Source organism: Mobula birostris, chromosome 31, assembly GCF_030028105.1.
Source record: "Mobula birostris isolate sMobBir1 chromosome 31, sMobBir1.hap1, whole genome shotgun sequence".
Classification (NCBI taxonomy): domain Eukaryota; kingdom Metazoa; phylum Chordata; class Chondrichthyes; order Myliobatiformes; family Myliobatidae; genus Mobula; species Mobula birostris.
In genome coordinates this window covers 30,672,147-30,699,093 of record NC_092400.1, presented here as the reverse complement: position 1 = coordinate 30,699,093, position 26,947 = coordinate 30,672,147, and the positions used below count along the sequence as shown (strand labels likewise).

Below are 26,947 nucleotides of genomic sequence, written 5' to 3'. Positions count from 1 at the left end.
GGAGGAAAGGGGGCTTTCAGTGTGTAAATGGCCAACATTATACAGGGGCTGCAGTCAGGGCAAAGGAAGATGGCACATCCAAAGAGCCACTACAAAGTGTAGCCTTTCCCTCCCCAGCTACCCATTCCCCCCTCTCCTAACATTAAGCTAACATTAGGTGTTTGAGGAGAATTGGTTTGTCAACTGAAATACTCCAAAACTTCTACAAATGTATCGTGGAGAACAACCTGACTGGCTGCATCACAGTCTGGTATGGGGCAGGGCTACTGCACAGGATCGAAATCAGTTGCAGACACTTGTGAAATTAGTCAGCTCCATCATGGTTATCACCCTCCATAGTATCTAAAATATCTTCAAGGAGAAGTGCCTTCGGAAGGCTGTGTCCATCACTAAGGATCCCCTCCACCCAGGACATTCCCTCTTCACACTGTTAGCATCGGGTGGGAGGAACAGAACCCTGAAGGCCCATCGTCAGCAGTTGAGGAACAGCTTCTTCCCCTCTGCCATCTGATTTCAAAATAAACACTGAACCCACGAACAGTACCTCACTACTTTTTTATTTCTGTTATTTTGTTAACTTATTTTAACTGAACTATTGAATAGATACATAATATATCTATGTCGATATACATCTATATCTATAAATATATATGGGCATCTGTTAGTCTCGTGAGACCGTGGATTTGCGCCTTGGAAGGTTTCCAGGGCGCAGGCCTGGGCAAGGTTGTATGGAAGACCAGCAGTTGCCCATGCTGCAAGTCTCCCCTCTCCACGCCACCGATGTTGTCCAAGGGAAGGGCACTAGGACCCATACAGCTTGGCACCAGTGTCATCGCAGAGCAATATATTGCTGCCATTAAGTTAACAAATCTCACAACATATGCCGGTGATATTAAATCTGATTTGGATTCTGATTTTAATTCTGATTCTGAAAAGGCATTGGTCAGGCTACACTTGCGATATTCTCTTGAAACATATCAAGTATTGAAAAGCTTAGATAGAGGTGGTGTGGGAAGGATGTTTGCTGTAGTGGGGGAGTCTAGGACCAGAGTACACAGTCACAGAACTGAGGGACCTCCATTTAGAACACAGATGGCAAAACACTGCTTTAGCCAGATGTTCAATCTCTGCAGCTCATTGCCACAGGGAGCTGTGCAGATCAAGTCATTGGGTATATTTAAAGCAGAGGTTGATAGATTCTTGGTTAGTCAGGGCAGCATAGGTTATAGAGAGATGGCAGGAGAATGGAGTTTAGAAGGATAATACATCAGCTATGATAGAATGGTGAAGCAAACTAGATGGGCTGAATGGCCTAATTTGTTCCTACTCTATGCCTTATGGTGGATGTCAATAGTAGTTATTTCTTGGCTTTCAAATGGGGCATTCAGCTTCATGTCATAAATAGGTTGAAAAGAATTCGTAAAGCAAGATATTACCAGAAAAGATTTAACTGCAGAGATCACCAAAACCAAAACATTTCACAGGCTGTGTAAAACAAAGGACGGGCATACTGTCCATGTTACTGAAGTTGCCACAGACATCCTGTGCTCTACTATCTTTACGGTGCAGCCAAGCTCAACCCATCAAGTTATTCCACGACAGTGGTCATTGTCATCGCTGGTTAAAGCAATCCTTTTACACCAATACTTCATCTTTTTCTGTCTCAAAGTGCTGGAACACCCTACAGCAGGTGAAGGTCTGCAATAGTAAATCAGCACCCAGTTCTCAAGGGTAAGTAGGGATCAATAGTAAAAGCAGGCATTGCTAGCAAAGCCCAGGTAGTGAAAATTATCTAACAACAAGTTTGCTGTTCATTATCCTTCTCTTCGTACAGAAACATCTGTATGATGCTAAGCTAGGACACAGCATCAGTGATGTTACCTGGGGTCAAACAGGTGTTTTGGGTCTTTCAACATCGTACACCCTCGCCCAGGTGACCCGACCGGGGTTGATCAGACCCTGGCCTGTGCCCTAGCAGCAATCCACGGATCTGCCCTCTTTATCCAGAGCCATCTTGACGCTTTCTCTGCTGCATCTATGGCGGTAGAAATGGCTCTCCTTCTTGTCTCTCCCGTGATTCCAAGTGCAGTGTATACTTTGAGCGTGACTGGCCTGCAAAGCCACGACACCCGACCTCCATGGGCCAAAACTTTGCTCTCCAGCCTCTTCTTTGGCAGTTGTTCTTCAGATCCTCATACTTAGCTCTTTTCTGCTCGTAGGCCTCCTCCATGCGTTCTTCCAACGGCACGGTAAGCTCAAGCATAAAAACGTGCTTCAATGGGTCAGACCACAAACACAACGTCAGGTCGCAATGTAGTCTCTGTGATGTGGGGTGGAAACTGCAGCTGTTTTCCCAGGTCTGATTTTAGCTTCCAATACTGTGAAGTGAAGAGCAACCCGGTTGCTTTCTGGTGTTCTGTTCGATTTTCCCCCTCTTTGACAAAGCAGATGGTATTCTTGACCGGACTTGTTTTCCGGCAGATGTTAGGGGTGCTGCAGATATTTTAGCAATTGTCCGGAGGACCTGGTCATGCTGCCACTGATAACGGCCATCGGCAAGAGCTCTGGGGCAGCAGCTCAGAATGTACTCTAGCGTACTGGTCTTCTCACAGAGGGTGCAAGCTGGTCGTTCTGCAAGGCCCCAGCAGTGCAGGTTGGATGGGCTAGGATGGATGTCATAAACAGCCTGGATAAGGAACTTGATGTGGTGTGGATCCACCTTCCAGAGATCATTCCACGTGATCTTTCGCTCGATCACCTGCTCCCATTTGGTCCAGGCTCCCTGTTGTTTCATTGCCACTGCTCTGCTGGTCCTCTCCTCCTCCACAGCTGCCCCTACTTCATTCTGAACCAGTTCTCGTCACTCTTTCCCTTGTACTTTGTCAAAATGGGGGACTTCAAGTTTCACAATGGGGGCGTTGGGAATGGACCCAAATGCAAGCCTGGGCTTCCAACTAGGCTCAATATTGCCTCTTGGCGCCCTTAATGGCTTTCCGGAGTTCACGCCTGGATTCCATGTAGCAACTGGTATCCCTGGACCTAAAAGCCGCAGCCCTAGCCTTTAAAAGGGACTTGACCTCATAATTCATCCAAGGTTTCTGGTTAGGGAATACCCGGATCGTCTTGCGAGACTCACAGTGTCCGTGCATTTCCAAATAAAGTCCATGACAGCTGAGGCATACTCATCGAGGTTAGCTGACGAATTCTTGAATACTAACCAGTCCACTGATTCAAAGCAGTCACGGAGGACCTCATCCGTTTCCTCCGTCCAACGCAACACTACTTTTGACACCGTGACCTCCCGCTTCAGTTTCTGTTTGTAAGCCGAGAGGAGGAGTATGGCCTGATGGTCCGATTTTCCGAAGCGAGGTCGTGGGACGGAATGGTAGGCATCCTTGACTGCTGTGTAGCAGTGGTCAAGTATATTCAGGCCTCTAGTGGAGCAGCAGACATGTTGGTATAACTTTGGCAGTGCCTTTCTGAGGTTGCCCTGGTTAAAGTCCCCGGCCGTAATGATCAAAGCCTCCAGATACCTGGTCTCAAGTTCACTGATGTTGGCACACAGTATGTTCAGAGCACACTCCACGTCCACCTGGGGGGGAATGTAGACCGCTGTCAGTATGACCTAGGTGAATTCCCGTGGCAGATAGTAGGGACAACACTTCACCAACAGGTGTTCCAGGTCTGGGCTGCAGGAGTTTGTCCGTGCCACTGTGTCCGAGCACCACCCAGTGCTGATCAGTAAGCAGACACCACCTCCTTTCGTCTTGCCCGAAGATGCCGTGCGGTCCATCCGATGGATCATAAATCTCTCCGGTCGGATGGCACAGTCGGGGGTGGCAGGGGAGAGCCAGGTCTTGGTGAAACAGAATACACAGCAGTTCTGCATCTCCCTGCATTAGGTGAGTCTCCTTTTAAGATCATCCACCTTGTTCTCTATAAACAGCCTGGATAAGGAACTTGATGCAGTATGGATCCACCTTCCAGAGATCGTTCCACGTGATCTTTCGCTTGATCACCTGCTCCCATTTGGTCCAGGCTCCCTGCTGTTTCATTGCCACTGCTCTGCTGATCCTCTCCTCCTCCACAGCTGCCCTTACTTCATTCCGGACCAGTTCTTGTGACTCCTTCCCTTGTACTTTGTCAAAATGGGGGACTTCAAGGCTTCCAAGTCCAACTCTTCCCTTGGCAACTGTCCCCACCAGCACTTTGTGGCACAGTCGTGCCTCAGCTTCTTCCACTGCAGCCTCTGCTCTCCACTTTCTTCCAGTTCTCACTGCCACTCTTGCTCCAGCAACCTTTTTGGATCTGAAGACTCCCAGAACTGCAGCACCTCTCTTGCTCGCCAAACCTTGAACTCCTCCTCGATGGACTTCAGGGGGAGCCTCGGTTTGCAGTTATTCCTGTACGGAGCGATGCTGCTGATGTTCCTCGGTAAACCCAGCCATCTTCGCAGGAACTGGCTGACTACCCTCTCTAATTCAGCAGCAGTGGAAACTGGAAACTCCTAGGGGATTCTTGGTAGAACACCGTGCTGGTAAATCCATGCCTTAAACCGCCCTGGAAAGCCAGTGCTGTCAACCTCTTGCAACCATTGTTCAAACTCTCCACAGGTGGAGTCTGGACAGTGCTATTTTAGCAGTTGGACAGACTTCTGTTCATGTCAGTGTGTTGTATGTATATTTGCTGAATACTTCAGTGGGAAAGCACATTGGAGGAGAATACAGTGAAGCTGTGAAGCGATGTGTTATAAGTTACATGTGTGAGAAACAGAATGAAATATAGGAAAAATGAGGTTGTCCACTTTAGAAGAAAAGGATAAAAACATGGTCCTAGAGCAGGGGATCTCAAGCTTGTTATACGCACTGGACCCCAACATTAACTGAGGGGTCTGTGGACTCCCAGTGGGGAACGTCTGTCTTCGAGAATGTTGTTATGCAGAGGAACCATACAGGAAGCATGAGAATTAGCATACAGGGACAACAAGTAATTGGGAACACAATTGGAATCTGTACCTTGTAGCCAATGCGGTGGAGTGTGAAAGAAGGAAATGTCTCCATACAACTCAACGGAGCATTACTGAGGCAATGTGTGGAGTGCTATCTGAGCATTCTTTCTGGTCTGCTTATTCATGGGAAGATGGGAAACAGTTTGTAAGCTTGATTCCTGGGATCAAAAGCTGTTTTATGAGGCAAGGTTGAGGGGTTGGTCATTTCCTCTTTGGAAATTATACCCACTGGAGTTACAGAAAGATGAGAGGTTTTCTCACTGACAGTCTGAGAGGAATCGATGAGACAGATGGTGAACAAGTACATGAGTTGTGGGAGAGGGCATATTTTCAAAAATGAGGAGAGAGGTGAAGAATGAATGATTATATATCCCAGACCGAGATGGACACATGTTTGTTCTATGGGGAAGTTCATCACAGGTAAAACCGTGCTGACCACTGAGCACGTCTACATGAAATGCTATCACAGGAAAGCAGCATCCCTCATCAGAGATCCCCATCTCCCAGGACATGCATTCTTTTTGCTTCTGCCATCAGGTAGAAGGCACAATGGCCTCAGGGCTCCCACCACCAAGTTCAGGAACAGTTACTGACCCTTAACCATTAGTCTCGTGAATAAAATGAAGGGCCTCGTGCTTGCCCCATCATTGAAACCTTCCCACAACCAATGATCTCACTTTTAGGGAACCTTTATCTCATTATCTCATGTTCTTATTACTTATTACCGTTTATTTATACTGTATTTGCATTTGCGCAGTTTGTTGTCTTCTGCACTCTGGTTGATCTTTCATTAATCCTGTTATAGTTACTACTATATAGATTTGCTGATTATGCCCACAAGAAAATGAATCTTAGGGAAAACGATGAAAATGATGGCATATATGTACTTTGATAATAAAATTTACTTTGAATTTGAAGTTAAGTGTTCTGTGGAATTAGGCTGGAAAGGGCTGCAGATGTCAAAATGGAGTGGAATAAAACAAATCCTGTTTACATCCCTTTTTTTATACATCAGGCATGTAAAAAGAGAATGAAAGTCACTTATTGCAAAGCTCAGAAAGCCCAGAACACAGCCGCGATGCGTTCTGCACCACAATTGCTTCAGGAGTGCAGTGGCCCTATGTGTAAATTCGGACCTCAGCAATAAATGGAAGCAATCATATTAAGTTTCACTGCGAAGAGTACAGCCCAGGGTTAATCAAAGGAGTGGAGATGAACGGTGTTGTTTCAACACAAGTGAACAATCTTTGTGTCAATTCACAGGCTGGTGTTCAGCAAACATTTTTTTGCACAAGTTTCCATTACCCCGTTCTCGGGCTAAGTTTCGATTTCAAGATCTGACGTTGCAAATAACAGAGGAAATGTTCAAAGTCAGAACCAGGAAACTCTAGAAAAAAATATCTACATGAAATGCTGTCATAGGAAAGCAGCATCCCTCATCAGAGATCCCCATCTCCCAGGACATGCATTCTTTTCGCTTCTGCCATCAGGTAGAAGGCACAAGAGCCTCTGGGCTCCCACCACCAGGTTCAGGAACAGTTACTACCCCCTAACCATTAGTCTCGTGAATAAAATGAAGGGCCTCGTGCTTGCCCATCATTGAAACCTTCCCACGACCAATGATCTCACTTTTAGGGACTCTTTATCTCATTATCTCATGTTCTTGTTATTTATTACCATTTATTTATACTGTATTTGCATTTGCACAGTTTGTTGTCTTCTGCGCTCTGGTTGGTCTTTCATTAATCCTGTTATAGTTACTATTATAGAGACAAGAAAATGAATCTCAGGATTGTATATAATGACATATATCTACTTTGATAATAAAATTTTCTTTGAATTTGAAATTAAATGTTCTGTGGAATTGGGTTGGAAAGGGCAGCAGGTGTCCAAATGGACTGGAATAAAACAAACCTATTATCAAACTGCTCTTTGGCTCATTCTTCATGCGTTATGTTGTCCCAAACATCCAGCCCACTCCCTCTTCTATTGGACAACTTGCATGCCTATCTTTACAGCTCATCCAATCAGAAAGGGAACAGATCGGCTTGTCCGAGTGAATGATACGCAATGTGCTGTGAAACTAAACACTCAGTAGGATGTTTGATACTAACTGTGAAAAAAAAGAATTAAGGTCACTTATTGCAAAGCTCCGAAAGCCCAGGACATAACCGTGACGCGTTCTGCGCCATAATTACTACAGGAGTGCAGTGGCCCCTCTGTGTAAATTCTGACCTCAGCAATACAGTAAATGGAAGCAACCCTGTTAAGTTTCACTGCGAAGAGTACAGCCCAGGGTTAATCGAACGAGTGGAGATGAGAGGTGTTGTTTCAACACAAGTAAACAATCTTTGTGTCGATTCACAGGCTGAAGTTCAAACATTGTTTTGCACAAGTTTTCATTTCCCCGTTCTCAGGCTAAGTTTCGATTTCGAGATCTGACGTTGCTGTTAACAGAGGAAACGTTCAAAGTCAGAAGCAGGAAACTGTAGGAAAAAATATCAGCAGGCAGCAAGTGTTAGAGATCGGAGAGAACAAGTTATCGTTAAGTGCAGAGAGCAGACAAAGGGAATTTTGTATCTCTGGTAGAGTGAGGCCACGGTTAAAGTGACTGACAGGTGAGATGCAGTGATAATGTTTCCTCTTACTGGGTAGCCTGCGACCAAGAGACATCGTTGACAGGAAGAATTGAACTCTGAGATGGAGAATGGATAACTCTCTACCCCGGAGGCATGTGGAAACCCAGTAAATTTCGTCATTTTAGGTCGGACACCACCAGGTTCAGGGACAGTATTAACCCCGACACTTCACTCACCTCAACACTGAACTGATTCCATAGCCTGTGGACTCAAATTCAATCACTGATGTTCTCAGTATTCTTTATTTAACTATTTTATAGTATTATTTTATATTTGAACAGTTTCTTTTTATTTTCAAATTGGTTGTCAGTGTGTAGTTTTTCATTAATTCTATGTATTTCTGTGTTTTAAAACCTGCAAGAAAATTAATCTCAGGGTGGTATATGCTGACATATACACTTTGATAATAAATTTACTCTGAACTTGTAGAGTTCACGTCTGCTATTATTGTAGACATACATTGGCAGGGTGTAAATGCCATAACAATGAGCTTTTTGCAGATAATTACAAGATGAGGAGAAGCATAAGTTAAAATAAACTTAAATTACATAAATTATCAATAACTTGCACATGTGCAAATTAAACAGTGACACCATGTTACAAGTGTGCGTCGATGGCGGACCCAAATACAAGACAAGGACACTGGAGTACTAGGAACAGGACTAGGTTTGACAGGAAAGCAAGGGAAGAAACAATGCTAGACATTGACACAGGCCCTGGATGAGACTAGGATTCAGGGCCTGGGCAAGGACTTGGGCTAGAAGCACAGGACCCGGACGTGGAACTAGGAACTCCTGAACCAGCGTCTGGACAAGGACCTGGAACTTGGGTCTTGGTTGGGACTCGGAACCTGGGTCCTGACTCGGAACCGGAACCCGGTTCTAGGCTGGGACTCAAGATTGGACGTGGAACTCCTGCACAGGACGAGGCACATGGACAGGACGAGAAAACAAAGCCTTGGCTTGGACAGGGTGAGGTTCTAGGACTTGGCTTGGACCGGGCGAGGTTCCTGGACTTGGACTGGACAGGGCGAGGGAACTCCAGCGCCGGGCTGGGTGATGCACTCGTGGGCTGGGCGAGGACACGAAGCTCAGACTTAGACAGGGCTGGAACATGGCACCTGGACTTGAGAGACAGGAACACAGGAACATGGAACACAGAGCCAGGACCCAAACTCAATGTTAGATAGCTCCTTATCTTGGCGTGGCAAAGCTCTGGTCTCACTCCAGTGGTGTTGCACTTGGCGGGGATACTGACAAGGTTGCAGCTGAAGGTTTCAGGCAGAAGGGAGAGGGAAGGGAACAGTCCAGCACCCCAAGCTGAATCCAGGAGCTATTTATGTAGCCAGCCCGGAACTAGAATCGGTCTTCTCCTATCATTTTGGATATCCCCCTCCCCCTCCCACTTTCAAATCTCTTACTGGCTCTTCTTTCAGTTAGTCCTGATGAAGGGTCTCGGCCCGAAACGTCGACCGTACCTTTTCCTAGAGATGCTGCCTGGCCTGCTGCGTTCACCAGCAACTTTGATGTGTGTTGCAGACATATTTTATACATTTAACAAGGTGCTTTATTAAGGTATTGCTTGTGCAAACATTCAATAGATGTAATTGTCACTTCTATCCAGTAACTCGTTTTATTGCACATGTTAATACAGCAAAATAATACATAAAGACACGGCAAAAGTAAAGGCAAACAAATGAGGTAACAGCAAATTTCACTTTTGCCCAGTAACAAGCCTTAATGCATTTTGTTGTAGCTGTCATCCCTTTCATCGGTGAAGAGACTGGCTGTAGGAGATCCTTCTGGACAAACGCGCACCAAGTCTTTCATTTCGCAATTTCCTTTTAAGCTTTTCAAGTGTGTAACTGGACAAACATGCACCAAGTATACCATTTCCTCTTCGCTTGTTTTCTGTGTGTCCTGCGCACGCCCAGTTGGAGGAGATTTGCCCAAATACCCGCTTTAATGTGGACGGAGGTATTTTCAAGAATGCCTCATGTGGGTGCCTATCGTTTTTACGCGAAACCGGCGTTTTCAAAATTATCCAGTCTAGTGTGGACGTAGCCTAAGAAACTGGTAAATCTCCATAATGTATTGCCTTTACCCGCTCTTCTGGCAATGCGTTCCACACAATTACCACTCTCCTACACATTCCTCCAAAAAAGCAGAGGGAGGGGAGGGGGGAATGTTAACTCAGACCGTGGGAGGCCTGTGTTGGGTATTTTCATGCCTTACAAGGCGCAGATTGGAAGTCTGTGTGGGGAGCCAATTACCTCCAATCACCTGAAAATTATCTCTTCTTGTATTAGCCATTTCCACTCTGGAAAAAAAAAGGCTCTGGCTGTCTACTCTATCACTGCTTCTTATTATCGTATATAGCTCTGTCAATTATACACCTTTACCTTGGAAACGTAAACCAAGTCATCCTTACCCTGTTAAATTCCAAGGATTTCAAATGAGACTGTTATTTCACCTCATAATTTAACCCTGGAGTCCTGCAATCATTCTGCATTGTGCTAATGTTATTATGTGCTTGGTCATCACTATATGTGCTGTATGTGTTTTGCATCTTGTCCGCAGAGGAACGATGGTTCATATTAGTTGTATACGTATGTATAGTTGAATGACAATAGACTTGAAGTTGAAGTTGAACTTAAGTCTTTGTCACTCTCTCTGTCTGGGCTATTATATCCCATCTATGCTGGTGCTGTTCAGAAGTACTCATGTGGTGATTGAACCAAAGTTCGTGCAGCCGTAATGAATCCTATGTCCTCCACTGTTCAATACCTCAGTATAAAGGACAACCATCTACTGGCCCTTTGACTGTACCCTGAACCTGTAAAGATTACTTTAATCATTCCATCTTTTAAATACTCATGCTGCACTTCCAATATTTAGGCCAACGTAGATAAACTTAAATTCTCCTGCATGGATATCTATTTCCCAAAGTATTGCTTATTCGCTTGAACAATTAATATTACCTGCCAGTGTAAATCTTGCTCCTGTTGTCACATGAACAAAGTCACCAGAGAGAAGTAGCTGGTAGATATGAAGCTGTCTCTTAATTCAACAAAATGAGACATGGCAGGCATCATATTGAGCCCTTTTCAGAGGAAGAGGTCTGCTCAACACAAGACAACATGACGTTTTATACACTAAAGATAAAAGGACCCTTCTATATTTACAATGTATTTGCAATGCTTTCTCTGAACCACACATAATTGTCACATTCTGTTCGGAGCGGGCAGTGAAGTGAGAGGGCTTTGGCGGTAATGGGACGGGGCAAAGTAGGTTTACCTGCGTTAATTGCGGAACGGAAGAATATATGAGAGGCCGGTTTTCTGTGCTCAGTGTCGGATGTGGGAAGTCCTGGAGTCTCCCAGCCTCCCAGATGGCCATATCTGCACCCAGTGTGTCGAGCTGCAGCTCCTAAGGAACCACATTAGGGAACTGGAGATGCAGCTCGATGACCTTCGTCTGGTCAGGGAACTGAACTGAAGAGACTGGGGAAGAGGCGGTTGGCTCACAAATAGAGAAAGCTTGGAGACAGTGTGTGAGGGAGGATAGGCAGGTGATAAAGAAGGGAAGCATTCAGACCGACGGTGTCTATTTTAATGCAAGGAGTATTGTGAACAAAGAGGAGGAGCTCAGAGCGTGGATCAGTACTTGGAGCTATGATGTGGTAGCCATTGCAGAGACTTGGATGGCTCAGGCACAGGAATGGTTACTTCAAGTGCCAGGTTTTAGATGTTTCAGAAAGGACAGGGAGGGAGGTAAAAGAGGTGGGGGCGTGGCACTGTTGATCAGAGATAGTGTCACGGCAGCAGAAAAGGTGGACAACATGGAGAGATTGTCTACGGAGTCTCTGTGGGTGGAGGTTAGGAACAGGAAGGGGTCAATAACTCTAGTGGGTGTTTTTTATAGGCCGCCCAATAGTAACAGGGATATCAAGGAGCAGATAAGGTAACAGACCCTGGAAATGTGTAATAATAACAGAGTTGTCATGGTGGGAGATTTTAATTTCCCAAATGTCGATTGACATCTTCCCAGAGCAAGGAGTTTAGATGGGGTGGAGTTTGATAGGTGTGTTCAGGAAGGTTTCTTGACACAATATGTAGATAAGCCTACAAGAGGAGAGTCTGTACTTCATTTGGTATTGGGAAATGAACCTGGTCAGGTGTCAGATCTCTCAGTAGGAGAGCATTTTGGAGATAGTGATCATAATTCTATCTCCTTTACAATAGCCTTGGAGAGAGATAGGTACAGACAAGTTAGAAAAGTGTTTAACTGGAGTAAGAGGAATTATGAGGCTATCAGGCAGGAACTTGGAAGCTTAAATTGGGAACAGATGTTCTCAGGGAAAGGTACAGAAGAAATGCGGCAAATGTTCAGGGGATATTTGTGTGGAGTTCTGCATAGGTACATTCCAATGAGACAGGGAAGTTATGGTAGGGTACAGGAACCGTGGTGTACAAAGGCTGGAGTAAATCTAGTCGAGAAGAAAAGCTTACAAAAGGTACAGAGAGCTAGGTAATGTTAGAGATCCAGAAGATTATAAGGCTAACAGGAAGGAGCTTAAGAAGGAAATTAGGAGAGCCAGAAGGGGCCATGAGAAGGCCTTGGTGGGTAGGATTAATGAAAACCCCAAGGCATTCTACAAGTATGTGAAGAGCAAGAGGATAAGACAAGAAAGGATAGGACCTATCAAGAATGACAGTGGGAAAGTGTGTATAGAACCGGAGGAAATACCAGAAGTTCTTAATTAATATTTTACTTCAGTATTCACTATGGAAAAGGAGCTTGGTGATCGTAGTGAAGACTTGCAGCAGACTGAAAGGCTTGAGCATATAGATATTAAGAAAGAGGATGTGCTGGACTTTTTGGAAAGCATCAAGTTGGATAAGTCACAGGGACCGATGAGATGTACCCCAGGCTACTGTGGGAGGCGAGGGAGGAGATTGTTGAGCCTCTGGCAATGATTTTTGCATCATCAATGGGGACGGGAGAGGTTTCGGAGGTTACGGATGTTGTTCCCTTATTCAAGAAAGGGAGTTGAGATAGCCCAGGAAATTATGGACCAGTGAGTCTTACTTCAGTGGTTGGTAAGTTGATGGAGAAGATCCTGAGAGGCAGGATTTATGAACATTTGGAGAGGTATAATATTGTTAGGAATAGTCAGCATGGCTTTGTCAAGGGCAGGTCATGCCTTACGAGCCTGATTGAATTTTTTGAGGATGTAACTAAACACATTGATGAAAGGAAGAGCAGTAGATGTAGTGTATGCGGATTTCAGCAAGGCATTTGATAAGGTACCCCATGCATGGCTTATTGAGAAATTAAGCATTATGTGGCACCATGTTCCTGGAGGAACGTTGTTTTGTTTTTACTGTGTACTGTACCAGCAGTTTATGGTCAAAATGACAATAAAAAGTGACTTGACTTGACTAAGGAGGCATGGGATCCAAGGGGACTTTGCTTTGTGGATCCAGAACTGGCTTTCCCACAGAAGGCAAAGAGTGGTTGTAGACAGATCATATTCTGCATGGAAGTCGGTGACTTGTGGTGTCCCTCAGAGATCTGTTCTGGGACCCTTGCTCTTCGTGATTTTTATAAATAACCTGGAAGAGGAAGTGGACGGATGGATTAGTAAGTTTGCTGATGACACAAAGGTTGGGGGTATTGTGGATAGTGTAGAGGGCTGTCAGAGGGTGCAGCGGGACATTGATAGGTTGGAAAACAGGGCTGAGAAGTGGCAGATGGAGTTCAACCCAGATAAGTGTGACGTTGTTCATTTTGGTATTGTCTGTCCTTCAATCAATCGTTGTTTTCACACCTCTACGATCCCATGCTCCAGAGCATTTTACGATCAATCTACAGTCCATATTCAGATCTGAAGATTGGTGGCTGAAGTTATTTGATATATGTCCTAACTCCAAAATTGCCTTAACAGCATCCATATTAATAAAAAAAAACCCTTGTGTCAATCTGTCAATCATGAATAAACTTTGCTTTCTTTCTCATCATCTGAATCATTTGTAAATATGCTGATTATGATCACAGGAGTTAAGCTGACTGACATTGCATAGATCTGGACATTGATCCAAATGTATAAGGCCTATTGTCACTGAAAAGACTGGGCAGTCAATATCTCTCTGTAAACTCTGGTGCTGCAGGTGGTTGCCAGGAAAGTTTAAGCTTGTTTAAACCCCCAACCAGTTCAGTGACTTCCTAAACCATTCTGCCTCACCAGATTCACAGCAATGTGTTGACTTTTAACTGTTCACTGAACTGGCCAGTAAGCCATTCAGGAGTAGTGATGGATTGTCATTGAATACCAATCTTGTTGGAGATACACACATCGTGTGAATAAAAAAAACCAAGCACACTGATCCTTACAAAATGGACACTTAGAACACAATGGGAAAATAATTCAGCGGTGATCGATCAGACTACACTAGGAATTCTGTGAACAGTTTTGTGCCCATTATCGGTGAAAAGGATGTGCTGGTATTTGAGAGCATCCAGAGGAGGATCACAAGAATGGTCCAGGAATGAAAGGGTTAACATATGCAGAGCGTATGATGGCTCTGGGGTTGTACTCACTGGAGTTTAGAAGAATGAGGTGGGGGAAATCTCATTGAAACTTATTGAAAATTGAAAGGTCTCAATAGACTGGATGTGCAGAGGATGTTTCCTATAATGGGGCATTCGGAGACCAGGGCACACAACCTTCAGAACAAAGATGGGGAGGTACTTCTTCAGCCAGATGGTGGTAAATCTGCAGAATTCATTCCTACAGATGGCTGTGGAGGCTAGGTCATTGGGTTTATTTAATGCAGAGATTGATAGGTTCTCAATTGGTAAAAACATAAAAGGTTACAGGGAGAAGGCAACAGAATGAGGTTAAGAGGGCAAATAAATCGGCCATGATGGAATGGTGGACCAGGCCCGATGGTGCAAATGGCCAAGTTCTGTTCTACCTTTTATAGTCAATCAGTTTAAATAGCCCACAATAGATAATTTGAGCAAATGAATATAAGATCCCCGATTAAGCAAAACCAGCCCGATAATCCTTCAAACATTAAAACAGCTTTATTTATTGACTGCTGAATTTTGCACAGTACAAAACAGAATTTACATTATATTAAATTAATATTATTCAGATAATTTGAGCAAAGCTTCTTCCCTGCCATACAGCCAATGGCTATTTTTCACGTTGTATCGATGTGGAGTCGCAGAAAAATCATTTACTCGATTCAAGTCATTATACTTATGATGCTTAAGAGAAGTGCCTTGAGGGAAAAAACGGCATAATAATTGAATAGATTCAAAAATCAATAGGCACGTCAATCCACTTTGTACATGTGTGGTGTAAGAGATGAGAGTTGTGGACAAGCTTAAGGCTTGCCAGAGTTTAAAGTCCACCGTGGGAGAAGTGTCCACATGGGTTTGGTGAGGTCCGAGGGGGGTTGGATTGTGCACTTACAAGGCACCCAAGGTGCATAAATCATCCAAGCTTCCAAATCACCCCCAGTTCCAACAGCAGATATTGGTCACATTAGCTAACTTGGGCTATGTTCCCTCAGAAAGAACACAATATGGAATATGTGTTTCAAGAGTTCCTACCTCACATCAGTTACAGTTAGTGCTGATTCGACCAAGGTAATTAACCAAAGCTACTTTAAATGTAAAAACTAATTCAGGTCTTTATCACTGCCATTGATTTTCAAACTGCTTAGTTAGGATCCTCTGCATTGGAAAGTTGAATCTCGCTGCCACCACGCACTCTCAGGTTGACAAGGATGGTAGAATATTGCTTAATGCCATAAGATTGCAGTGTACGTTCATCTTCAAGCGGCGTTGATTGAAAAGTTAAATAGTACTGGCTTCGCCGAATTCGCTCCAGGGATTCAATTTCAGCTTTTAAACTTGAAACCTTGTCACTTGGCAAAACCTGGATCGTCAGGTTACGCCCGTCTATCCCGACAAATATCTCCATTACACTCAGGGTGAGCAGCTGGATTTCTGCATCAAAGAAGATCTTGGCATCCAGCAAGGTGATCCTATCATCCAGAATGGTGTCTTTGAATAGCAGGCGTTGCTTAAAAGCTGGGATGTTCCACCTTTCCTGGATGCCACGTTTGATCTCAGAGACCTTGTTGTAAATGCTGGCATTTTGCTGTAACGAGTTACCATTCAGGGTCGTGACCGTGACTTGGAATGTCTTCACTGGCTGAGGTAAACAAAACAAAAATGGGCAGAAGTAAAATATGTTCCTTTTATACTTCAGAGGCGACAGAAAACAAAAGAGGGAGATGGGAAACGACAACTTGAAGGGTAGTTATGGGTGTCGTTAGTGTGCAAAACTACACTTGCACCAAGAGCACTCTGTGGAATAAATTGCAAAGGCTGAAGTGAGGGTGGATGCGTGCTGTGGGAATACGAGCTAGAATAGTGCAGAGTAGGCTGTCATAGAACATAGAATAGTACAGCACAGTACAGGCCCTTTGGCCCACAATGTTGTGCCGACCCTTAAACCCTACCTCCCAAATAACCCCCCACCTTAAATTCCTCCATATACCTGTCTATCAGTCTCTTAAACTTCACTAGTGTATCTGCCTCCACCACTGACTTAGGCAGTGCATTCCACGCACCAACCACTCTCTGAGTAAAAAACCTTACTCTAATATCCCCCTTGAACTTCCTACCCCTTACCTTAAAGCCATGTCCTCTTGTATTGAGCAGTGGTGCCCCGGTGAAGAGGCGTTGGCTGTCCACTCTATCTATTCCTCTTAATATCTTGTATATCATGGTCTCAATCAGCAGACAACTCTGATTTGCTGTTCATTTGGAGCTCCATTCTCCACTATTTGGCCTGTCACCAAAAACACCTGCAAATTTCGACAGAGCATTCTAGCTGACTGCATCACCGTCTGGTATGGGCGGTGTGGGGGAGGGGAGCTACTGCACAGGATTAGGTAACCAGCACAGAGTTGTAAAATTAGTCCGCTCCATCATGGGCACTAGCTTTCGTAGTATCCAGGACATCTTCAAGGAACGATGCCTCAGAAGGGTGGCGTCCTTCGTTAAAGAACCTCCTCCCCAGGACATGCCCTCTTGTCATTGCTACCATCAGGGTGGAGGTACAGAAGCCTGAAGGTCACACCCAACAACTTCTTCCTGTCTGAATGGACATTGAAGCCACGAAAACTACACCACAACTTTCATTTTTGCACTACTTATTTAATTCAACTATTTAAGATATAATATACACACACACATAATGTAGTTCATTTTTTCCTCTATTATGTACTGCATTGTCGCAAAGATAATAAATTTCATGACATGTGCCTGTGATATTAAACCACGTCTCATTAATGTTACACAGCTGAAGATACAATCAAAAAAGGAACCCACTTTGGTGTGATCATCAAGTTACAGGTTAGATACTTGTTAATTTCACTTGTTGTAACTCAGTTTTTCTGTTGAATTCTATAATCATTTCTACCAGTTGTCGTCAAGCAACTTAGTGAATCGAACACAAGGAGTAGGAGAAAAAGAAATCAACCAGAACTGAACTTTTTTGGCTTGACCTGGGTAAAATAGTTATGTCTATAACCTCAACTGCCCATTCCTCCACAGCCCCAGATACTACTGCTGATCAGCTTTCCCAAACACATCATTGAAAACTTAAATCCATAAGACATAGCTACAGAATTAGGCCATTCAGCCCATTGAGTTTGCTTCACCATTCTATCATGGCTGATATATTTTCCCTCTCAACCCCATACTTCTGCTTTCTCCTCTTAACCTTTGACGCCCTGACTGATCAAGAACCAATCAAACTCCTCTTTTAATACACTAAGTGATTTGGCCTCCACATCTGTCTGTGACAATGAATTCCACACATTCACCAGCCTCTGGTTACAGAAGTTCCTTCTCATCGCCATTCTGAATGAATGTCCCTCTATTCTGAGGCTTGGCCTCTAGTCCTAGAGTCTCCACTGTAGGAAGCATCCACTCCACGTCCACAGTCTAGCCCTTTCAATATTTGAGGGGTTTCAATAAGATTGCCACCTCAAGAAGTTTTTTTCCAATATTAAACATGTTGTATAAATCCACAGTTCAAGACCCCAAAAGCTGGGTCACCCCCTGCTTCGGTTGTGTATTACGTAGTAATCAACTGTATTTTAAAATGGTTAGGCTTTAAACATTTAGGATGATTAACCTAGATAATGAAATAGAACCATGTCACAAGGCATTCAAATCTGCACGTAATACATGTGTCATCTTCACCAGGACCTTGCTTAGCTCGAAACTCCACCCAATAATGTGCAACATAGTGAGGTAAGGTGACTGGTTTTCAGCACCAAAGACTGCAAATTACCATAGAGGACAATTCAAGCAGTGCAAAATCAGAAGGCCTGCGACAGACTGTAGCATATCCCCTGGGCAGAGGCAGTCTGGGATGTTTATCAGTAGCCAGACACTGGCAGGGTGAAAGAAAGTGGAGAATAATGTATCTCCACTCCCTTATATCTGAAAATCAATTATTCAAACTCTTACCTGGACATCCCATGCCTCAACATTAGAGACACAAGGCATGCTTAGCCATTTCCTGGCCTCATCTTTCATCACATTCCAACCATCTGATGAAGCCACGTTTCCAGTTGGATCAGCTGGATCAAGAATGATCGGTCTGAAAAATAAAACCATTCCAATGACAACATTGAACTTTGAGCTATTTGCTGACAGTACACGCGCTGCGTATAATGGCCATCTTTGTGATCAATTTGCATTAATCCTCCATCAGTTTATGACAAAATTGTTCAATTTATTATCAGAGAAAGTATACAGTACACAACTCGAAATTCTTACTCTTCACAGACATCCACAAAATTAAAAAAAACGAATGAATGACAGGAACATCAGAACATCAAAGCCCCCCATTCCCCATCCCATACACAGGCAGCACAATGAGCAGAAAAAGGAATCAACTTTCCTGCCCAGCTCTAGTCCGCTACAATGGTAGTGTCTGTGGCCTCAACTCTCCATTCCTCCGCAGCCTCAGAATTTGTCATTAATCATCACAGTATTCCCAAACATGGTAACAATAATTCAAACAGATGTATCACTGAAAACATGTCACAATGCATACAGATCTAGACATTCCCCATCTGCCATCACAACAGAAACAGAAATGGACATCCACAAAATGTGAGGAATGTACTCTGAGATTTTGAGTCAAACTTTGAAATGAGGAAGTACTCTACGGAAAACTCCATAAGGTGAGAGAAAGCTGACAGAAAATACTACTACTGATGGAAAATGGCCAAAAAGTGAAATAGAAACACTGGCTAAAAGAGCTTGAGGAGGCAAAAAATGGTGAGGTGACAGACGGTAGACTGTAATGATGTAGAGAATTGTAAATAAGGCTGAGGACTCTGAAGTCAATCATCTCAGTAAGGTAGGCAACAGTGGTTAGTTAGGAAATGAGGAACATTAAGAGATACATTCAGATGTTACCTTCGGAAATGTAGAGGGTTCAAAGGAGGTTCACGAAAATGATTCCAGGATTGAATGGTTTGTCATATGAAGAGCATTTGATGGCTCTGTGCCTGCACTCACTAGAATTCAGAAGGATGAGGGTGATCTCAATGAAACTTAATGAATGGTGAAAGGCCATGATAGAGTGGATGTGGAGAGGATGTTTCCTATGGTGGGAGAGTTTAACACCAGAGGACACAGCCCCAGAATAGAAGGGTGTCCTTTTAGATTGGAAATAAGGAGGAATTTCTTTAGCCAAAGGGTGGTGAAACTGTGGAATTCTTTGCCACAGCCAACTGTGGAGGCCAAGCCTTTATGTATATTTAAGGCAGAGATTGATAGATTCTTGACTGATCAGTGCATGAGGTGATACGGGTGAAGGCAGCAGATTGGGGCTAAGGGGAAAATTGAAACAGCCATAATAAAATGACAGCAGACCTGATGGGCCAAATGGCCTAATTCTGCTCCTATACCTTGTGGTCTTATGTTTTAAGAATGTGATGCCATGTAATACTTTCTATTGGACCTGTATGTACAAGAATCCAGAAGGTGAACCCAATTTAAAAACATAGGGTCCCATTATTTGGCATAGTTTGAAGTGTGGTTGGGAACCTTACCTTCTGTTGTGGAGTTTCTTGATTATGAAGTCTGCAAGAACTGCATTATTGACATCATAGTAGTTAGTCCAGTAGATACATAGATCCTGATATCTGCAGATCAGTTCCAGGACTGTGCGGAACCCTTCAGCCATGTCAAATCTCTCTTGATGATTACTTTCCTCCCAGGCATAAATGGTCAATAACTCTAAGGCATACTTTGCAGGCAGTCGTGCTCCATTTCTCAGCTCTGACTTCCGTGGCTTGACATACTAGGGAGAATTATTGACAATCACCAATAAGCAAATGTGATGTTAAGCACACTCATTACCCTCTGTTTTGGTTCTATACTTCGAATCTTCATTATTTTCTCTGATGAAACAGCCTCCCTGAGGTTACATGCCAAGACCACACCTAGACCAATGGCTACATGGGATCATTCCCGAGTGGCCCCTATCTCAACATCTCCACCACACAAATTGCTGAATCTGCACTGAGATCTAGGTCAGGTCAGCCACGATCACAGCCTGAAGTCAAACTCCCATGGGCTGACTCTTCCTCCTGTTTTCTTGGCCTTATGAATGTTCTGAGAGTACCAGAAGAACATATAGAGAAAAGACTTGGATTTAAGTACCCCATTTGTGTAAAGCAAGATTTCACACAGGGCAATGATGGAAATGACGAAATGATCTGTATATTGTCAGTCAGTTGGGGAGTACATGTTGTCCAATCTCTGATAGTGCTGTGGTGCCATCAGTCAAGCAGAGAGGACCATCACATCCTTTGGTTAAATCTCAACCGAATGAGAAATTGAATCAAAAATAAATTTTGAATTCAATTAGAAATGTCTTTCTGACCATTTCTAGCCTGAAGCAGGTTGCATGCTGGGAGGATACTCTGGAAACTAGGGACTCAATCCAAAATTGTACCATGGAAGTCAGTGATTTCATTGGAGAGCTGTGTTCTACCAACAAACATACAATGGTATCTCATGGGTTTCCTGCATTGGCTATTGGGCAGGTCCTTGGCAGACAAAAGCAAATAGCAACATCCCCAAAGATTCTGGGGATCTTCGGTCCATAACCATTCAAACTTGGAGAAGGGATATTCAAGACTGTATTGAGAACCTGATGCATTGGACTAGGGACACACTTACTCCATGATCCTGAGGAAATGCCAAAGAGGAAGAAGGTGTAATCTGAGATATCAAAGGAAGATAGCATTTTAGGTTTGATACAACAACCCTTCTATAGGCTTTCAATGATTAACCATTATCACTTTCTTCCGTCACTCACCTCCTTGTACCAATATTTCAGCAGGCGAATCAAGTCTTTAACCTTTGGAAATTGCTGCTTCACAAATGATCTCTGAAGTTCCGTAAAACAAGCAGAAAATTCTCCATCTGTCATCTCGTTATTGTTTGCAAATTGGATTAGTTCGAGATGTGCTTTGCTTGTATTATGCAGTGGTGCTGCAAGAAATAAAATGATGAATGAGAACATGGTCAAAAGACTATTGATTAATATCTGGTCAAGTATCACTTCCAAGACCAAACAGGCCATTCTATTGGATTCACTCCAGTTTATTTAACCTCAGGATATTTTCCACCATCCCAAAGGTTCCCAGAAAGAGTTTGCTGAAGTTTGCATAACAAGCAAAGGAGAATGAGGGGAGATTTGATAGAGGTATTCAAAATAATGACCGGTATAGATGGGGTAAAAGCAAGCAGGCTTTTTTCCCCACTGAGGTTGGGTGACACTAGAAATAGAGGTTATGGTTTAAAGTTGAGAAGCAATTTTTTTTAAAGGCAGGGGTCCCCAACCTTTTTTATGTCATGCACCATTAACCAAGGGGCCTGTGGACCCCAGGTTGGGAACCCCTGGTTTAAGGGGAATATTTGGGGGAACTTTTTCACACAAGAGGGTTGTGAGTGTGTGGAATGAGCTGCCAGCAGAATGATGGCTGTGGGTTCAATTTCAACATTTAAAAGAAATTCAGATAGATACATAGATGGGTGTGGTATGGAGGGTTGTGGTCCAGGTACAAGTTGATAGGACTGGGCAAAATAATAGTTCAGCATGGGGTAGATGGGCTGAAGGGCCTGTTTCTGTGCTGTAGTGTTCCGTGACTCTATTTCTGCCAAGAATCACCTGTAAATTTAACCCAAGGTAATGCCTAATGCTTTTTGCATCTTGGTAAGAGTGGCCAAGAAAATGAATCCCTTTCTTATGAAAGGAAAGGAAAAAGGCAGATATTATCTTTTAAGAGCAAGTTTTAGACTTGCTACCCAAGATTTCCCCTGGAATTCATTTTGTTATCAAACTGGTTTAATGTCAGTGGTAAAGCAATATCAGTAACATTTAGGGTTAATATTCCTTGTTATTTCTCCTATGAAAGGATCTTCTGTGCCATATACAGACAAAAAGTGAACTGTAATCTACACTCAGTGGCCACTTTATTAGGTACACCTGCTTGTTAATGCAAATATCAAATCAACCAATCACATAGCAGCAATTCAATGTACAAAAGTATGTAGTCCTGGTCAAGAGGTTCAGTTGTTGTTTGGACCAAACATCCAAATGGGGAAGAAATGCATTCTAAGTGACTGACTGTGGCATGATTGTTGGTGCCAGACAGGGTGGTTTGAGTATCTCAGAAAATGCCGATCTCCTGGGATTCTTATGTACAATAGTCACTAGAGATGGCTTAGAATACATTAAAAAAGATAAAACGTCCAGTGAGCACAGTTCAGTGGGTGAACTCTCCTTGTTAATGAGACATCAGAGGAAAATGGCCAGACTGGTTCAAGCTGACAGGAAGGTGACAGTAATTCAATCGCCTTGTGTTATAGCAGAGCCATGCAGGAGCACATTTGTGAATGCACAACACTTCGAAACTTGAGGTGGATGGGCTACAGCAGCAGAAGGCCAAGATTACAGGAAGTACTGAATAAAATGGTCACTGAGTGCATTTTCTTCCTCAACAACAGCAGCAACAACTTGACTCAGAATAAGACTCTGAAGAGAGCAAATCAGACAAGCTCCTTTCAAACCGCCTATCCACAGAAGCAGTGACAGAAGAATTAAAATTACATTTGAGATGTAACATTACTATTAATTATAGTCAACGTATCATTGCTATTAATTCTTACTTAATGCATCATAGGTTGGCAGAACATCAAACGACACGGTCTCTGAACTCTTCTTTGATTGCAGCTCAAAGCTCAGAGATTTTGGCGATGTGGTACTTTGCTTTATGATGTTGATATTGATATTATCGACTTGATATGCAAGGCTTTGAGAATATTTATCCAGCATTGCCTGAATTCCCTCAAGAATTTCATGCCTGGTGTCTCTCTGGTGCTGGAAACTTTTGAAGCAACTGAGAAAGACGACGAGATCTGCATCTGAGCTATTTTTTAAAGCTGTTCCTTTTCCTGATGATCCACCCTGTCAACAAAAAAAAAGTTACACATCTAATTATTGTTGTTTTCAAACATTCCCAGAATTAGAATTGAAATCACGTTTAACATAGCCAGCATATGTTTTGTGTGCAGGATTAACATGGTGGAGCTTTGTTCTGCTCCTTTAGTTCAGAATTTTCCCCTTTTCCTGAAAATCCAGAAGGGAGGCAGTTGAACAAACACTCTTTAAGGAGATCCCCAAGTAGACATGCACTACGTTCATAGAAGACATTTGACAGTTGGTCATCGCTATTACCATCCAGCCTTGTCCTCACTGGAGGACACAAATGCAGTCTTTCCAAGGAAATGGAGAGGTAACCTTTGTATATACCTCCATCCTATCCAGAACACTGCCACCAAAATTAACGCCCTAATTTTTTTGTATTTCATTTTTTTTAAAATTTAGCATAATTTCATGCATTCTAAGCCCATATTCACTGACAAACAACAATTTGTTGAAGCCGAATGTATGCCTTGTTACGCCCTGAAGACACGGGTCACGTCCTCCCCACCATTGAGCACATCTGCATGGAGCATTGTCACAGGAAAGCAGCATCCATCATCAGGGACCCCCACCACCCAGGACATGCTCTCTTCTCGCTGCTGCCATCAGGAAGAAGGTACAGGAGCCTCAGGACTCACAGCACCAGGTTCAGGAAGTTATTACCCCTCAACCATCAGATTCTTGAACGGGGGGCGGGATTACTTACTTGCCCCCGTGTAATCCATCTTTCATCTACAGTTCCCAGCTGCCCTGGAAGAGAGCCCAATGATCCATGCATCCAAAGCCCTCCCTCCTGCACGATCCCCTTAGCCACAGGTTTAATTCTATTATCTTCCGATTTGTTGCCTTCTTAGCCCAGGGCTCTGGGAGTAATCCTGAAATTACAACCCTAAGGTACTGTTTTTTTTTAGGACTTTCTGCCTAAATTTCTGAATTGACCTTGCAGGACTTCACCTCTTCTTCTGTTGATGTTGCGAGTGTCAGGTGGACACAACTCCTGCAGAGTCATTCCCGCTGAACCCTCCCTGATCTGTCCGGCTTCCATCACTTCACCGGCTGCTGTCCTGCCCCTTTAATAAACAGCAGACTTGGAAAAGAGAAAATTCTTCTCCGGCCTTGCCTCACCGCTGCTGGCCTTTCTCACGGAAGCCCGGTGTTCATCATCGCGCACACGTTAACCGCCCAGCAACATTTCCACCTCAAGGAAGACATTCTCAAAGTGGCCACTCAGCTGGAGACCACTTCCCTTTCACTCATTGCTAAGCGCCTCGGGGTCATGCACTGGGTGCTGACAGAAGCTTCACACAAGGATCAGGGGACCACCTCGTAAATTACTCGCCATACACCGCGCCTACTTCAAGCAGCGAGGCAGAAAGTTTTTTTAAAAAAGCGGGAACTCCAGACTTACTCCCAGTGGAACTTCCAAAGCTCAAGACAAATTTATTATCAAAGTACATATACATGTCGCCATATTCTGCCCTGAAATTAATTTTCTTGCCGGTAGTGTAGATCCGTGCTTTCCACTCAGAACTCTTCATCCACCACAGAGCACTCAGACCTGTGGTGGAAACAAGTCGGATTTGTCTTGAATTGCTGCCCAAGAGGGAGAAAGCTGTGGCAAGTTGATAAGATCCCCCATTGGACCTGGGCAGGTACACAATTTAACAAAGACCTTTGGACCGAACCACACTGACTGCATTACAAAACTGTTGACAGCTTCGCCTTTAGTTTTTAAAAAAAATGAAAACCATTCACCAGTTTTGCCATCATTACACTGGCTGCCCGTGTCCTATGGGATTAGTCTTAAAATAATTTTTAAAATATATCTTACCCCTAAACAAACCTCCCCTCACCCGCCCTCCTCGAACATACCATGGCAGCTAATGTATTTACAATACAACAATTCAGAAATACAAGTGCGGACATTTCACAGCCATACTCCCACACCACTTCAAGACGAAGGCCCACACACATCCACGACATGTCAGATGATCCAAAATACACTCATATTACAATTCGTCAACCACCCTGTGAGGTAAACCATATGCGTGTTAAGAGGGAGGCAGCTTCCCAAGTACAATCAAATGCCCTCAACTCGTAGGTAATTCCTTAAGACTCCCAAAATATGACAAGAAAGGTCCCCATTTCGAATAGAACTTTTTCACAGACCCCCTCATAGTGAATTTAATATTTTCTAATTTTAGAAAAAACATTACGTCCTCTAACCAAGCAGCAGCAGATGGGGGAGTGGCATATTTCCAGACCAGCAAGATTTTCCTACGGGCCAATAGCGATGTAAATGCAATGCTATCCGACTGGCTTGCATTTAAACCTAAAACATCATCTGCCACGCCAAATACAGCTATAAGCGGGCAAGATTTCAGTGTCACCTCCAAAACCTCTCTGATAATTTAAAAACCAGTGTCCCATAGCCATCAAGCCGAGGGCAAGACCAAACTGCATGCACTAAACCAGCCGGAGAGAAGGAACACCTGTCACAGCCAGCGTCTGTCCCGGGATATATGTCAGCAAGCCTGGCTTTACTTAAATATACCCTGTGTAAAACTTTAAATTGTATGAGCCCCAGTCTAGCACATGGTGACGTAAAAATAATTTTAACTGTATACATGACTCTAAATAATCTAGCTCCTCAATATATCCCTTACGTCCCTAATCGTAATCTTAAATCCGTGAATACTGGTTTGCTTAAAGTTCCTAGAGTCAAGCATACAAGAACTGGTGATGCGACCGTTTGCTCTGATACAGCAAAAATCTTGCAAAAAAAAAACTCAGTGACTGAGATACGCCAGACTAGTTTCACAACACTTCCAAAAAACTACTTTTTAAATTTGGCTTTCTTACTATATAGGATTACTTAATGTCTCTTGATGTTGATTACATTTATATAATTCGGTATATTGGATTACAATTTATCCTATATAATGTTTACCTTGTTACTCTTAAGCTTATCTCTTATTTTTATGAGTAGATTAATTTATCAGCATCTTCATTCACGAGGAAAAGAAGCGCTTGCTGTTTTAAAAAGTGAATTGTAGTTAAGTACCACTCGGTAAGTATTTTTCATTTAAAAACTAACCGACTCACCTTAACGGCTTTGATCACTTTAACGTCGGTTTGTTTGGTGAAACACTGATTTCTTAAAAACTCGCAGATCCTGTTCATGGCCTCTCTCACCTCGACATTAAACCCGCTTGGCTCCAAGTTCTTTTTAATGAAGTCGTCCAGTTTCTTGGGGTCTATTTCGTGTAGCGCCATCGTTACTGAGCGTACGTTCTTCCTCACAGGCGGCGTCCAAACTTCTTGCTTCCACCGCTGAGAAGTTCCTTATAAGCCGGTCGCCAGCCCCGCCTTCAAATTATTCTAATATGGTGAAATTTGCCGGTACATTACATTTTATGCACGTCACTGCTCTGGTTGGCTGTCATCGCTCGAGCTGATTAATGGCAGCACCGCGCCCATTTCGATTTCAGTGGATAACGCCGTAGTTTCGGTTCCTTTTCTTTCCATCGCTTTTCCTGGCCCCATCAATGCTGACTCAATATGCGCTGATCACTTGTTTTTATTTTTAAAAAGCATCTTTCCTTCAGACTCTCGCTCTAGTTATTCAGACACCCGGAATAACATTCCAACCCACGGGGCAAACTGCCCTCCTCTAAAACACGTCTCGCAT

At 43.5% G+C, this 26,947-nt stretch overlaps 1 protein-coding gene across 1 annotated transcript in view; it reads right to left on the bottom strand.

The window, feature by feature from the left end:
* The window catches only part of LOC140190728 (2'-5'-oligoadenylate synthase 3-like), a 100,845-nt gene extending 74,229 nt beyond the window's left edge, over positions 1 to 26,616 (bottom strand). The window contains exons 1-8 of the mRNA XM_072247544.1: positions 26,362 to 26,616; positions 22,941 to 23,238; positions 21,085 to 21,260; positions 19,811 to 20,061; positions 18,213 to 18,345; positions 15,387 to 15,879; positions 4,352 to 4,476; positions 2,135 to 2,272 (exon numbers count right to left, since the gene is read on the bottom strand). Of these exons, the coding sequence (XP_072103645.1) occupies positions 2,135 to 2,272; positions 4,352 to 4,476; positions 15,387 to 15,879; positions 18,213 to 18,345; positions 19,811 to 20,061; positions 21,085 to 21,260; positions 22,941 to 23,238; positions 26,362 to 26,532 (1,785 nt within the window). The 5' untranslated portion in view covers positions 26,533 to 26,616. The remainder of the gene's footprint in view (positions 1 to 2,134; positions 2,273 to 4,351; positions 4,477 to 15,386; positions 15,880 to 18,212; positions 18,346 to 19,810; positions 20,062 to 21,084; positions 21,261 to 22,940; positions 23,239 to 26,361) is intronic.
* Positions 26,617 to 26,947: the final 331 nt, after the last annotated feature.